The 14,437-nt window shown below is 38.0% G+C and overlaps 1 protein-coding gene across 2 annotated transcripts in view; it reads left to right on the top strand.

Moving 5' to 3' along the window:
* The window catches only part of DROSHA (drosha, ribonuclease type III), a 71,003-nt gene that overhangs the window by 37,885 nt on the left and 18,681 nt on the right, over window positions 1-14,437 (top strand). For both annotated transcript variants that reach the window (XM_009326683.1, XM_009326682.1), the window contains 6 exons: window positions 3,373-3,480; window positions 5,927-6,065; window positions 6,743-6,803; window positions 8,738-8,797; window positions 10,774-10,873; window positions 13,652-13,754. In XM_009326683.1, the coding sequence (XP_009324958.1) occupies window positions 3,373-3,480; window positions 5,927-6,065; window positions 6,743-6,803; window positions 8,738-8,797; window positions 10,774-10,873; window positions 13,652-13,754 (571 nt within the window). The remainder of the gene's footprint in view (window positions 1-3,372; window positions 3,481-5,926; window positions 6,066-6,742; window positions 6,804-8,737; window positions 8,798-10,773; window positions 10,874-13,651; window positions 13,755-14,437) is intronic.

The following is a 14,437-nucleotide window of genomic DNA, read 5'->3' as shown; positions in this document are numbered from 1 at the left end:
CGCTCGTGTGCGGTCAACAGCTGTGTTAAGTGTTCAGGGTGAGGAGAGAAATGATGCATTTCAAAATGTTTCAGCTCACCTGGTTCTTCTTAGTAGCTTCAGGTCAGGAGTGTCTGCTAGCCTGGGGGATGGTGGCAGTAGCTGGGGGCACCTGAGAGAGTCTCTGCCTTGCCATGTCAGCTGCAGCAAGAAAAGAACATGCAGCATAGTTAAAAATCATGTATATTTAAAAACAAAAAAAGAAGTTACTTGTATGTTTAAAACCAGATGCATGTACCAAGGTTATGGGATAGCTCCTGTGGCCATATGGTTTCAGGAGACTTTTTTTAATTGCTAGCCATTCTTTAGCCTAATACAATTTTTAAAGTATGTGTTTTGTTTTTCTTATAAAAAAGATAAATACGTAAAACATCAGAAACATCAAATAGCTATAATCCAACATGATGCATGTTAATTGAATCAATCAAGTATTTAGTGCCATGAAAGCAGCACTTTGTCAGTGTAACTGCAAGAGTCAGATTAAAGGCCTTCAGTGTGCTCCCAGGGAGATGTCAATTCTTCATTCACTGCATGACAGCTGATAAAAATCTAAAACTTTATATTTCAGTCTTCAAACATAGGGCCACACATATTGGTATAAAGAACATTAAACCTCGCTTGAGGGACACTGCCTAGTGCAGTGGAACATACAGGCAGGGAAGCAGAGCTGTCCCATGAAACAAGCTTTTTGGGGTGTTGTTTTTGTTGTTGGTGTGGTGGTTTTTTTAATGAATTCCTTCTATGAAGGAAGATATAGGAAGCACACCTGCACAGTTTATATGGAGACAAGAGGGGTGTTCCCCTAGCTTGTAAATTATACTAAGAAAACTCTAAATGAGTAACATGGTAACAAAATAAAATTTCATTTACACTTACTCAGTTTGCTTGGAGTGGTTTTACATTTTTCTGCCAATCAGAGATCCGGAGAGTTTTTTTTTCCTTGCTGTTAACTAGTTACTTCCATCTGGTGGAAAAGGACCTGGGGGTGTTGTTTGACAGCTGGATGAATATGAGCTGGCAGTGTGCCCAGGTGGCCAAGAAGGCCAATGGCATCCTGGCCTGTATCAGAAATAGTGTGGCCAGCAGGAGTAGGGAAGTGATTGTACCCCTGCACTCGGCACCTCGAATACTGTGTTCAGTTTTGGGCCCCTCACTACAAGAACGATGTTGAGGTGCTGGAGCACATCCAAAGAAGGGCAATGAAGCTGATGAAGGGTTGTCATGGTTTAACCTCAGCTGAGAACTGAGCACGAATAAAAGAATATACAAAGCAAGTGATGCACGATGGAATTGCTCACCACCTGCTGACCGATGCCTAGCAAGTCCCCAAGCAGCAGCCCCTTGGCCAGCTTTCCCCCAGTTTATGTACTGAGCACAACATCATATGGTATGAAGTACCCTGTTGGCCAGTTTGGGTCAGCTGTCCTGGCTGTGCCCCCTCCCAGCTCCTTGTGCACCTCCAGCCTTCTCAGTCGGTAGAGCATGGGGAGCTGAAAAGTCCTTGACTAGTGTAAGCACTATATGGCAACAACTAAAACATCAGTGTGTTATCAACAATATTCTCATCCTAAATCCAAAACACAGCACTGTACCAGCTACTAGGAAGGAAATTAACTCTATCCCAGCTGAAACCAGGACAAGGGTCTGGAGAACAAGTCTTATGAGGAGCAGCTGAGGGAACTGGGGTTGTTTAGCTTGGAGAAAAGGAGGCTCAGGGGAGACCGTATTGCTCACTTTGTAGAAGGCCTGAAAGGAGGTTGTAGTGAGGTGGGTGTTGGTCTCTTTCCCCCAAGTAACTAGCGATAGGACGAGAGGAAATGGCCTCAAGTTGCACCAGGGGAGGTTTAGATTGGACGTGAGGAAAAATTTCTTCACCAAAAGGTTTATCAAGCACTGGAACAGGCTGCCCAGGGAAGTGGTTGAGTTACCATCCCTGGAGGTATTTAAAAGACATGTAGATGTGGCACTTAGGGACATGGTTTAGTGGTGGACTTGGCAGTGTTAGGTTTATGGTTGGACTCGATCTTAAGGGGCTTTTCCAACCTAAATGATTCTGTGATTACCTTCCAGCTATGTGTTCAGTTCTCAAGAATTTCACAATCTTTTACTTAAACAGAAAGTATTGCATTGGTTATTCTTAAGTTCTCGATCTCGTAACATTCACCAGTTTGTATTTTCTGCTGTTCTTTCTTTAATGACATGCAGAATTCCATAACATCGTTTATTCTGTAAATTGTACATCATCTGGTTTGTATGCTTGTTTTTCTTGCATCTCTCCACACTATACACTCACCTTCTGTAATCATAGACATTCTTCTTTCTGAAATTAATAGTGATAGCCTTCAGATTTTGATTCCCTTAAAACACATCATTCTTTCGAATATATTTGTGTCATGTCACTAATAGGAATGATTTGAAGAACTGAAATTTGATATCAGTGTCACAAAAACAGTCACATGCATAAAATTCTTTAAAGCTCTTACTTTTCACTCTTATGCCAGATTTTTGATGTTGATATACTTGCTGTACTACTGTACTGATAAACTGTACTATTTGCTTATTTCAACCCAGATCCATCCAAAGTCAATATTAATGTAGAATTCCTGCATTACAACACTAAAAGAGGGAGACGTTCATTGTCGCAACATAGAGTTAGTTAAAATTTTATTGAAATTTTCCCCAACAGAAAAACATTATCTGTTTCCTAGATGATCAAACAGCAACCTTTTTGATATTTTTTTTTAGCACATTAAGCCAGGAAATGCCAGGCTACAGCATTTCAAAAAGCCCTTAATTCTTCCTCAGAAGGAAACGATGCAAGGCACTAAGAACTGTGCTTGAAAATCAAGTAGCTGCTGTTGTTTGGTGAAAGCTGGTTAAAGTGGTATAAAGTGCTTCTTCCCTAATGTTATGAGGCAAAGGGGAAGTGATCCTTCTTCATCTTTGGTACTAACCTAAAACTGCAGGGTGTTAAATGAGAAGGTACAAACATATAGCATCGTATTCAATCACAGCTTATTGAAATTTGATCTTACTGGTGACCAGACTTCTTTTTACCTCATTTAAAATACTTAAATAGAAGACTGGTTTTATGTATTTATTTATTTAGCCTGGGTGGGGCTGTTCCCCCACTGTGATTATGCAGATGCACACATCTGATTTAATTAAGTGCTCTGATGATGAAGGTTGAGAAACTATGATTATTTTTTTCTCATTTAAACAAAAACAGTAAAACTCAGTGTTGTGGCAAATGGAAAGTGTTTGTATTTATAGCTTAGCTGAGTACTCTGTACGCTAAGTTGAATGCTTTTCCTTATTGCAATTGTTTTTTAGCATGCAATGATGCTTCCTGTCCTCACCCACCATGTCCGCTACCATCAGTGTCTGATGCATTTGGACAAATTGATAGGCTACACTTTTCGAGATAGGTGCTTGCTGCAGGTAAGATACGAAAAAAATAAACTACTTGCTGGTTCGTCTTCCTAATATTACTGCATTTATCCATAATCTTGCCTGCTGTACAAACTTGAGAAACGCACTGCATTGCCACAGCTTGGATGTACTTGATTACTTGCACTGCAGATCTTTCAAAAGTTTCAGTTATCCCAGAAGACTTCTCAATAGAGACATCTACTGTGCATGTAGGCGTACACCTACCTTTGCTCCAGTGGTAGGTCTGGATTTGCTTGTAATATGTAGAAAGACAACAATATGCTTACTGAAAAGATTCTCAGAAACATTGCTAATTATTTCTGTCTAAGTTCTTTTCTTGGATATTTGTGAAGAATACAATGTTATTCTGCAGATGAGCGTACATGCCTTGCTTCTTCGTTTTATCGTCTGTTGTTCCAAAAAAGAATAACTTAAGCATTGCCTTTTTATTTTGCATTTATAGCTAGTGAAAAGGAATTTGCAAACTTCTGTTCAGCTCTTGATTTCTACAAGAACATGATGAAATTTTTGCATTTACAACCAAGGGCAGGAACTGGAGAGGAGAATTTCTTATTTGTTTTAAATGCATCCATGTGGCATGACCAGTCATTTATGTAAGTGCGTATTTGGAATTGGTCAGCTCCAGAAGGCTGACCCTTGGCATGGTGGCCCCTTTCCCCTTACGTTTTTTCTGAAGTTACTGAAGGGAAATGGAGACTGCTGTTCAGGATTTCCCCCTGAAATAAGCATCCTCTCTCTCCTCTGACTGGGGTTGAGAAAGGTGAATTTTCTCTAAGTTCAAAACATGCAGTTTCTGTATGTTTATGGACACTTTACTCCCAAACTACTTTAAGCAGAGGCTTACAGAGAAATCTTGTCTCATAGCTTCTCTGTTTTCCAGAAGTTGGTTTCCAGGGCTTGTCCTACTGAAATTTACATTAAACAATTGAGCATCTTGTAGGATTTGGTTGTTTGCTGTCTGCCTTAATTTTAATATGAAAGATAAAAATGCAGTGATGGAAATCTTCAAAATGCTGATACCAGACTCTCAAACCAAAAAGCAAATTGCAGTCGAAAAGGGGAGAAAGCATAAAATCAAGTTTGTCAGCATTAGTCAAATTAATGTTTAGATAAAGTACTTTTTAATGCTTGATCCCTATGCAAATTTATTTAAAACCTACAAACTTGTTCCAGAAGAGAAAGAGCTTTTTAAAAATGTATATAGCACCAGTCACCTACTTAAGCGTAGGCAATATTAGATGTATAATTTTGCATTGATTTTTACCTGTTTCATCATGATGTATTCTTTTTAAAGTACAGACTGGGCAAGAAAGATTACACTAATTTAACTATTTAGAGAAGTTGTAATGTGTCATCCAGTTCATATGGAGCAGAAGTGGAGAATGTGCAATTATGACAAATTTATTAATATTAGTGAGGAATTAAAAAAGACTTGGAGAAAGTTCTTATTGTTGATTAAATGTAATTTTACTCTCTAAGTCTTGTGTTTGTAAAGCCACAGACAATGTTTGAATGCACTACTGGAATGTCTTTGCTCACAGTCTGCAGCACCAGTCCTGCAAGTGTTTCAGAAGTAACTTTCTGCAGCTTGAATTTGCGAATATATCTCTTGTTTTGTATACAAGGTGTGTGTACACATACATTTATACAAGCATAATATTTTTAGCTGTTTATGTGTAAAGAAAGAGAAAATGTGTGAGTTTGCAGGATGGAGTCATAAAAACTAGCTGTAGTTCTATTTACTGTGGCCATTTTTGTAGTGGTGGTATCAGCAGCAGAGTAAGCTTTTGATAATGCTAGATGGTACAAATGTAAAACAGAAGACCAATCCTGCCATTGCTGTTCTCTTCTAGTTGAAGAGTGGCCCTCTGTAGTCATGAGAGAAAGAGTTCTTCTGTGAATAACCATGCCAGAGATAATATACTTGTTTCTTGTTGTTTGGTTTTTTGAAGTAGGAAAGTTTCGTAGATATTTAAATAACCTAAATCAAATATGTGAATGGCTGAGAAGCTCTTTTTAGTTGTTCATATTTTTAATATGAATATTTATGCTGCAATGTTAGAGTGAATATATGTTTAAATAAGCAAATGTATTGAAATCAGGTCAGCAAAGCTGGTAAGCAAAACTCTTAGGGCAAATTGACAGTTCATGCTTTTTCTCTTCTAAACTAATTTTTCTTTAAAGAAAAAAACTGTTGAAAGTTAATTAGTTAAACTGATGATTGGGCATAAGTGTTGCTTCTTTCTGACATCTGAAATAGTACAACCTACATTTAAATTGCTGGAACCAAGCTACTAATTGACGACATCACTTCGTAGCCTTTCTTCAAACTGAAAAATAACAATTATTAGCTACCAGTCTAAGACATTTTTTTTTTCTTACGTTTGCAAAAATACATGTAAGACTTCTTTTTCCTGTATGTGCTACATTATAGCTTGCCATGACTCATCCAAGCCATCACTTAAACTTTGGAATGAATCCTGATCATGCCAGAAATTCCTTATCCAACTGTGGGATTCGACAGCCAAAGTATGGAGATAGAAAAGTTCACCATATGCACATGAGAAAAAAAGGTATGCTGTTACACTACTACCATTTTTCTCTCACCTCACACTTAATCAGTAAGAAAACCTTTTGTCCATTATTATTTCATTGGCTATTGTTCTTCTGAGAGATCCCTTCAGTGGAGGATTTCAATGGTTATACGTAGACACCAGTGCAATCTTTCTAAAAGACTGGATTCTGCAAATTAGTCAACAAGTAAAGAGTTGAGAAAAAGCAAGGATAATAAATGGGAGGATGTATTTTCTTGGGTTTTGGCAAGTATTGTTTTCTTAATTTGCTGCTCAACATAATGAGCAAACTGGAGGATGTTTTGTAAAAATGTCTTATTAATGTGAAAATATGTGGTCTGTCTGCTGCAGAATATTCTTTACCCCTTAAAAGTATATTCAGCTGTAATGAAGTAAATTGTTTATTGTTTCTGTAATGTTTGGAATGTCCTTTTCATGCAAAGGTGATATTTTCATCTGGCTCTCTGAATGCAAAAATACAGTAGTACTGTAATGGGACTGCGGTCAGTTAGGCAGAGAACATCTGTAAGGATTATACTTGCTGTAAGTAAACCCTGTAAATAGCAGGATGATCTTGTGTACAGCAATTAAAGTAACATTTTGAGTAATTATTTTCTAAGCCTATTCAAATCGAATTAGTGGTTGTTTATTTAATAGTGCATTGTTTATATTTCTAGGGATAAACACCCTGATAAATATTATGTCCCGTTTAGGACAGGATGATCCAGCTCCTTCCAGGTAACGAAAATAATTGTTTGCAAGTAGGGAAGTTGTTGCAGAGGGAGGTGTTTAATAGAAATATCCAGCTTACTGTCAGCAACAGCTTTGGCAAATAGTTGAAATGAAAAGTAATTTTGACTTGACTTATATTATGAAGATATGCTGAACCTCCATTAGCAGTGACATTGTGAATGTTTGGTCATGCCTGCAGAAAACTCCTGAGAAAGGTTTTAACAGATAATTTTATCATTTTTGTTTATCCTTGAAATGAAGAGGATGAAAAGGCTACATTTTTGCTTTCTGCAGACTAAAAACCAAGATTTGTTGTTATTGTTATCATTGCTATAAATTGGATTCTTCATCACGTTTCCTTACAGTAGTACCTTCCTGGCATGGCACCTAGTTAATGTGAGTGTGATACTGAACATGGGCTTCGCTGATTTACTGGTCCAATTTAAAGACACACGCAAAAACCATTAATGTTGTAATGTAATAATCCTAAAATGACCACTAAGAATTCTGCACAAATAAATAATGTTTAACATGTGGTTTATAGCCACAGGCACCATATTTAGCCAAAGTGAATAAACAAATCTCATATGGCTAATGCAAGAAACAGTTGCATGTGAAATCTCCTAAATGCATGAACTAGAGGGCAGAGTGTGTTTTAGGTAACTAGTGATATAACTGGGCCTTTTAAGAGTCATCATTTTGGATGAAGCTCGGGAATGGGAGAAGTTGAATTCTGAATAAATTATTGTTGCAGTGTTCCCCAAATGCTGTTTCAGCTAGACCATGCCCTTTTCTTTGAGAGTCTGCCTCAAGCTTATTTCAGCCCTCTTAAGATAACGTGAGATAAGGTTAAATTGCATTAATTCTCACAAAATAACACACAAATATAAAATCCCACTTCTGAGAGATCTGTGTTTTCTGCTATGTTGCTACACAGAGGAGTTATAGCGTTGCTCACACTTTATTGTTTTACACAGCAGAGGTATACTTGAATTCTTTCAGCCCATAACAAAGGCCTGCTATTTCAGAAATTAGACTAACTACGTAATTGTTGGGGGAGTGCAAATTGCAACAAAAACTGTCAAAACTCGAGAAGGATCTTCTGGATTTAAAAAAAAAAAAATCCTGTGGCAATGGCTTTAACTCTATTACAGTCACGTGTGAAGTCAAAATAGTGCTACTCACATGCTTTGTGTAGAGCAGAAATTTGTATATAATTGAAGACAAACTCCCCTTCTTTTTCAGCTGCTGTGTCCTGTTAGTCCTTTGTAATATAAGCAGGCAGGAGGAAATGAAACTTTATGCAAAACAAAGGAAAATCAGGAGCAGTGATAGAAGAAAAGGAAACACAGGAAATAAGATTCTACTAGCTTAATGGCATCTGTGAATGCATCTTCTTGTACAGCCATTTTTATTCTGGAGCTCAAAGGAAGTTACAGAAAACAGAGCATTTGAAGGTGCTATGAAAAATGAAAGTACTTACTCCCTTGTAGCTCTGCCATACCAATGAATCTGTTGCAGAGTCATCACACCCTGCAGGTGTTGATGTTAATTACGTACACTTCCCTAGTTGCATGCATGAGACTGAAGACAGGCTGTTTGTTTCAATCACCTGGTGCCCTCTGATAGACAAAGAAACCTGACCTCGGTGCCAGTCAACGGTACTGTTTCCTTTCTCCATTTGTTAAGGCCTGACAATAGCTCAGAATGGAACATATGAAAATTTCAAAAGCGGTGGTGTCAGTCCTGAGCTTCAAGATTCATGTAGTTGTTACTCTGTTTTGGAAAGGTTTGTAACTCAGAGGGAGTGGGGAAGGCTGCAAGAATGTCTATCATGGCTGATTAGCAATCAACTCTGATTTGTTCTATTTTAATTGTATTGTGTAAATAACCAGCATGTGTTACTTAGTTGATAGTAAACCTTAAAATGCCTTTTTCAGGATTAACCACAACGAGCGTTTAGAATTTCTGGGAGATGCTGTGGTGGAGTTCTTAACAAGGTACATGGGGAATTCTTCCACAGTCCTCACCTTTGTATGTTCTTGTCATACCGTTGGGCTTACTAGGCTTTGCAGTGTCTACTTTATGACTGTGTATGTTTGCAGTCCTGCCTGATATTTAGAGCTGCACATCTGCACGCAGCTCTCTTGAAAATGCCTTCAGTACTGACGATACAACAAGGAAGATTACAAAATGAAAAGCTAGAATTTCTGTTTCATGGAATGCAATTTTAAGTTGATGGGGGTTAGAGATTGTTCATCTACAGACAGGTTGAACTTTGTACCCTTTTTTTAAAGGAAATATATTTTTCTTAGCACGCCATTTTGTTTCTGTGGGTTCTTTTTCTCCAGCTGCAAGTGAAAAGCATTTATTGGTAATATTGCATGTGTTGCAGTTTTTATATTTCTAGTTATTAGGGCTGTAGCTTGCATAATGTCTGTATGTAAATAAAATAGTTGAGCACAAATGTAACTTATTTAGAAGTAGTAAGAAAAAACCAAGGTTCATCAAAAATTGTTCCAGTTTTGGTCTGAGTATTCTGAAATCAGTGAACAGTACGGGGATATTATCAGTTACCTCCATTGGCCTCTCTTACCTGAGTACTAGAGGCAGGCAGTTTGAACAAAATGAAGATTATAATCAATTTTCAGCTGCTTTGTTCTACTGTTTTTAATAGGGGACTAGTCTTGTTTACTGTAAAGCTTCTCTTTCAGCAAGTTTGTTGTATGAATAACAAAACTGCCCTTATATCTCCATTCTCTACTAACCTCTACTAGCCATTAGCTACTCAGTATTAAAAGCTATTAGCCTATAAATGTCTCCACTGCCCTTAAAACCCATGGCCTTTTCTCTCATACAACAGTACAGGCTGATAAGATGGAAGACTTGCTGATTAAAATGTCTTGCATTTTTCATTGTCATTGTTCATCAGCCATCAGTTGACTTTGTGAGCTAACTTTTGTCTCAATTCAGAAAAAAACTGAGCTACATTTCTCTTCAATAGAGCATGTAAGCACCTATTTAAGCCTGATTTTTTTTTTTTTTTTCTCCTAACTCTACTTCAGGTCTCTGCTTTTGTGAATTATGATGCTTGATTAGATTGCTTCTAAGTTTAATAGCAATTTTTGTCCTTAAATAATCTTGGATCCATCTGCACTTTTCTCCCTGTGTACTGGGTTAATAAAATATTTTAATAATTAGTGCCATCCACTGCCTTATTTGTGGGGTGTTGAAAACCCTCTCTGTATTAACTTCTTTCTGACGTGGGTTAGATAGTCATATATGAAGATATTCAGAATCATTTATCCCTTACTCAGATCTTGGTTGGATCACTGAATTACTTTTTTTGTGTTTTATGAAGTATCTTACTTGCATGATGAAAAACATTAAAAGCAGTTGAAAGCCTGTGATTTTTACTCAATTTTTTTTTTTCTGTGGTATTAATGACATTTGATAAATACAGACTGTTGAGTTCTGTTCTTTGGCTCTGTAGCATCTGTTAAAGTACTGTAAGAAACTTTAAAACAAATATCCAGAGTAGTGGTCCAGCCTGAATCACTGGTATCATCTTAAAGCACTGCCTGCCTGTGGCACGGAGTTTCTCAAGGCTGACAATTCCCTTGTGCTTTATTTCTCAGCATCCTCTGTGTGTCAACCTTGCTGAACCCACTGCTGCTGATAGATAGAAACCTTCAGACGAGGGAAGTGTGTGTCGTTGCAGGGATTTAGAGATTATGTGCTGCCCAGTAGAGAAACAGCACTCTTCCTCCCCTGCTGCCAATGCTATCCAATCAAATATTATTGAGCATTGGTTTAATGTTTATTTCTTTACCTTACTTCAAGCTGAGTTGCCACCTTGGGAAGGGACCTGTGTTACTAGCTAGGATCTGAGGGAAAGGCACTGTTGCCTAGAGGCACACGTGGTTCATCTTTAACCAAATGCTGACAGCATCTGATTTGATTTTTGTTTTGCCAGTGTCCACTTGTACTACCTGTTTCCCACTCTGGAGGAAGGAGGATTAGCTACATACCGCACTGCCATCGTACAGAACCAACACCTGGCCATGTTGGCTAAGGTACAGTTTTATACGTCTCTGTATTGGACACCCATAGGTAGGATACTACTAGTGCATGGATTGCTTCTTGAGGGATCTGCCTGCTTTGACCATCAGTGTCTTTACCGTGTTTTGTGTACAAGATTTGGGATACAGGAACTCTTTTCAGTTTGAAAGTAGATTTTAAAGATGAAGTAGGACTTAGTGTTTTCTCCGAAACATGTTTTTAGGAGGAGTAATTTTTGCAGGCAGAAGGATAAGGTTTTAGGATGCTTATGCTGAAGGTCCTAATAACTAGAAATATAAAAATTGCAAAAGTAATGAAGCTGATAGTAGAAATTTAGTGAAGAAAAAGAAAGAAACTGGCTGTTTATAAAAGGACTTCATGATGGAATATTTAGGGAGAACATGGCAGCAGGTGGTAGAGAAAGTGGTGAAAAAATCATTTTGTCTGCTCCCTAACCTCCGCAGTCATTTTCAGATTTGCTGTGAACTGTGGAAGGGAAATATGTTAGAAAGGCTTTTGGTGAAAAGTTGTATTACCTCATGGGAAAAATTGAGGTGCCTCTGAATTTTATTTCATTTAATTCTGTGAATGACAGAGCTTCTTACATTTCTACATGATACTGGGGGGCAGGAATATGATACAGAAAGTCAATTAAGTCTCTATTCGTAGATAATTTGGTATTCCCTTAGTCATATTTGATTTTATTAGCATGTTTTTTTTAAAAAACAGTCTGAGACTTACTGATGTAATAAATTAAGCTGTGCATGCATGTATGCGTGCACACATGTCCACTCTGTATTGCTGATAGTTTTCAAGTGCTCTTTTAATCTTTTCTGTTCATATTCACACAGTAATTTAAACAAGCATATCTAATCTTGAGATTTTGGCAAAAACTGCATAATTTCTAAACATGTCATCTTTTTGCTCAGTTCTCAGGAGACACATAGGGTAGGGAGTGAACACAGTCTTTTTCCTCCAAAGCTTTCTTTAATGATTTAGATAAGCATGAATTGATTGAAATGTTTCAAATCAGGGTTTTGTTTACAAATATGGTATTGAACTGCCTGGCATTTGAATTCATGTTATTATTTTAAAACCTGCATCAGGAAAGCTCATACATTCTTAAAGCTCTGTTCACAGCCTTTATCATTGTACATGGACAACTTTTGAAAATTTTTATTGCAAAATTTTTTGAACTCTATTTATTTTTATTAGATACAACTGTAAATATTAGATATCTATACATTCCTGATTTCCCAACCTACCCTTTTTTCCTCTTGTATATCCTATATGACCTTCCTGGTTTCTCTCCCTTTAATTAGCCCCTGCAGTGTCATGTTGCATTCAGTTTACTTCCTCAGTATAATTCTCAGCTCCTCAACTTCTCTTGTGCATGTGGAATGCCGTTTTAATTGAGGATCAAATGACAAATTTCTGTAGCTTCTAAGGGACATTGTAGCAGGAATTTTAAAAATAATCTGAAACGTGTTATGTTCAAAATTGAGAAGCAAAACACATGCAAAATATGCTGAATGCAAGCCTCGAAAATGGAGCTAAGCCATTGGAGGGAGGGGACACACACCAACACCTAAACAACTCCAGTTAACATGAACAAATGACAATAATCTGTAAGAAGTTTTAACTTGATATAAAACAATTAATGTTCCACTTCTATGTTGACTCTAACGAGTGCTCCCTGCACTTTGTAAAGTGTGATGGAACATCGTAAGTGGTAATTCCCTGGGTTATGCAGCAGTGAATAGGCTCTCATTCACTGAAAATGGAAGACTCCTTTTTTCCAATTGAAATGTGTCTAAATCACGTACCTCAAGCAACTTAGTCTCCACTTTTACATCTTAAATATACTCTAGGAGGATGAAGTTGAAAGTTAATGAGAAATTGGTCAGTAGAAATACCCTTAGTTGGGAAGAACCTGTTCTCATACAGACTTTGCAAGGTGCACAAACCTCTTCTTTAAAAATCTCAATAATGGTTTTGTGTCAAAAAGATGAATATGTAAAGAGAACCTAGTAGCTCTTGCCTGCATTTCTATAGCAAAATTATCATATAAGATATCTGACTCACTACCTGAGATTCTGACTGGCAAGCAGAACTATGGTTTAGGCAACAGATGAATGTTAATGATGCACATTTGAAAGAAAAAAGAAAGCTAGGTGGCACTGCAGATTAAAATATCAGTCTTCTGCTTGCAGTGCCCAGAGGATTTTGTTACTGCCACCTGTTGACACTCTTAAAGGAAAAAGCCAGATGTTCACTGGATTGTGTCTACCAGAGTTCTGTTCCTCACTGTTTTACTTTATCTTCTTCTTGTAAGCAAAATCTTTTTCCTCGGTGTTAGCTCCTCAACCTTTGAATGTCCCTTTGGCATTTTTGAAGGCAAATCACATGAGGGCAAACTACCAGCAAGAAACACAGCACATTGCACCATCCAGCCAGTATCAGGCTGTTTTTCTGTCATACCCTCAGCCCCTCCTCTTGAACTCATTCCTAAATCTCACTAGTAACATGTTTTGATCTGGCTGCCCTTGACAATCTGGTTTGATAATTCCTAGCTTTCCCACGCTATCACAGTCTAGTTGCTTGCCTCTGATAAACAAATATGAAGTCCTCTGATTTTAGCCTATGTCTGAACTGAAACTATGGATAAAAGCTTTAAAGATCCCTCAAACCTAGTTGCTGCATAATAATACTGTAATTGAACTCTAGTGACTAGAAGTGGTACTCTTGTACTTCTAAAGCCATAGTTTTAACTCTTTCCACATATTCTGCAGAAGCTGGAACTAGATCGATTTATGCTTTATGCTCATGGTCCAGACCTTTGCAGGGAATCGGATCTCCGCCATGCCATGGCCAACTGCTTTGAAGCCCTAATAGGTAAAATGTGTATCTGTGTGTGCAGACAGTTATGTTTTAATATGTCTACATGCCATGTTGACTGTGATGGAGGTGACGTGGGTCTGTGCTGAGTAGTGTTAGTAAGGATATGCGATAGTAAAGCTTCTTAAATCTTTTTCGTCTCTTCCCATCTCCTGCACACGTGCCACATGTATAACATGATGAGTGTGCAGTATTAAAATGAAAATCTCATCTTCCGTATCCTGCTTCCCATGCACTGAAGACGCACCCATTTCATGCTGTTGCGGCGCAGCATTTCTGTCCGTCACCGCAGAACTCCACCTCTCGTGCGCCACCATGGCCTGCCACCTGCAGTCGTCTGGGGGGAGGAGTTCAGTCACCATGGTCTGGCAGGAAAAGTGCAGGTTCACTGCTTCCAACAGTACTTGCACACACCTGCAAAATGGGGAGCGGCACTTCAGCCCTGAATTTTAAGCTCTGCAGCTTGGTTTCTGAATGCACCAGGCATTCCCAACCAAAGTCACCAGCCCAATTCCTCTGTGCCCTGCTAACTTTCTGTGAATTAAACGTGACACTTGCCAAGTAAATATTTTTTCATCTTTGCATTTTCCTTATAAATAAAAAGCATGGCAATATGCCATGGTTGGTGTAATAAAGCTACCAAAACCCTCTAGCTGAGGATGAAGGGGAATTGTGTCAAA

This window comes from Pygoscelis adeliae, unplaced genomic scaffold (assembly GCF_000699105.1).
Source record: "Pygoscelis adeliae isolate BGI_AS28 unplaced genomic scaffold, ASM69910v1 Scaffold6, whole genome shotgun sequence".
Lineage (NCBI taxonomy): Eukaryota > Metazoa > Chordata > Aves > Sphenisciformes > Spheniscidae > Pygoscelis > Pygoscelis adeliae.
The sequence above is the reverse complement of the archived record's forward strand: the minus strand, read 5'-3'. Positions and strand labels throughout refer to the sequence as shown.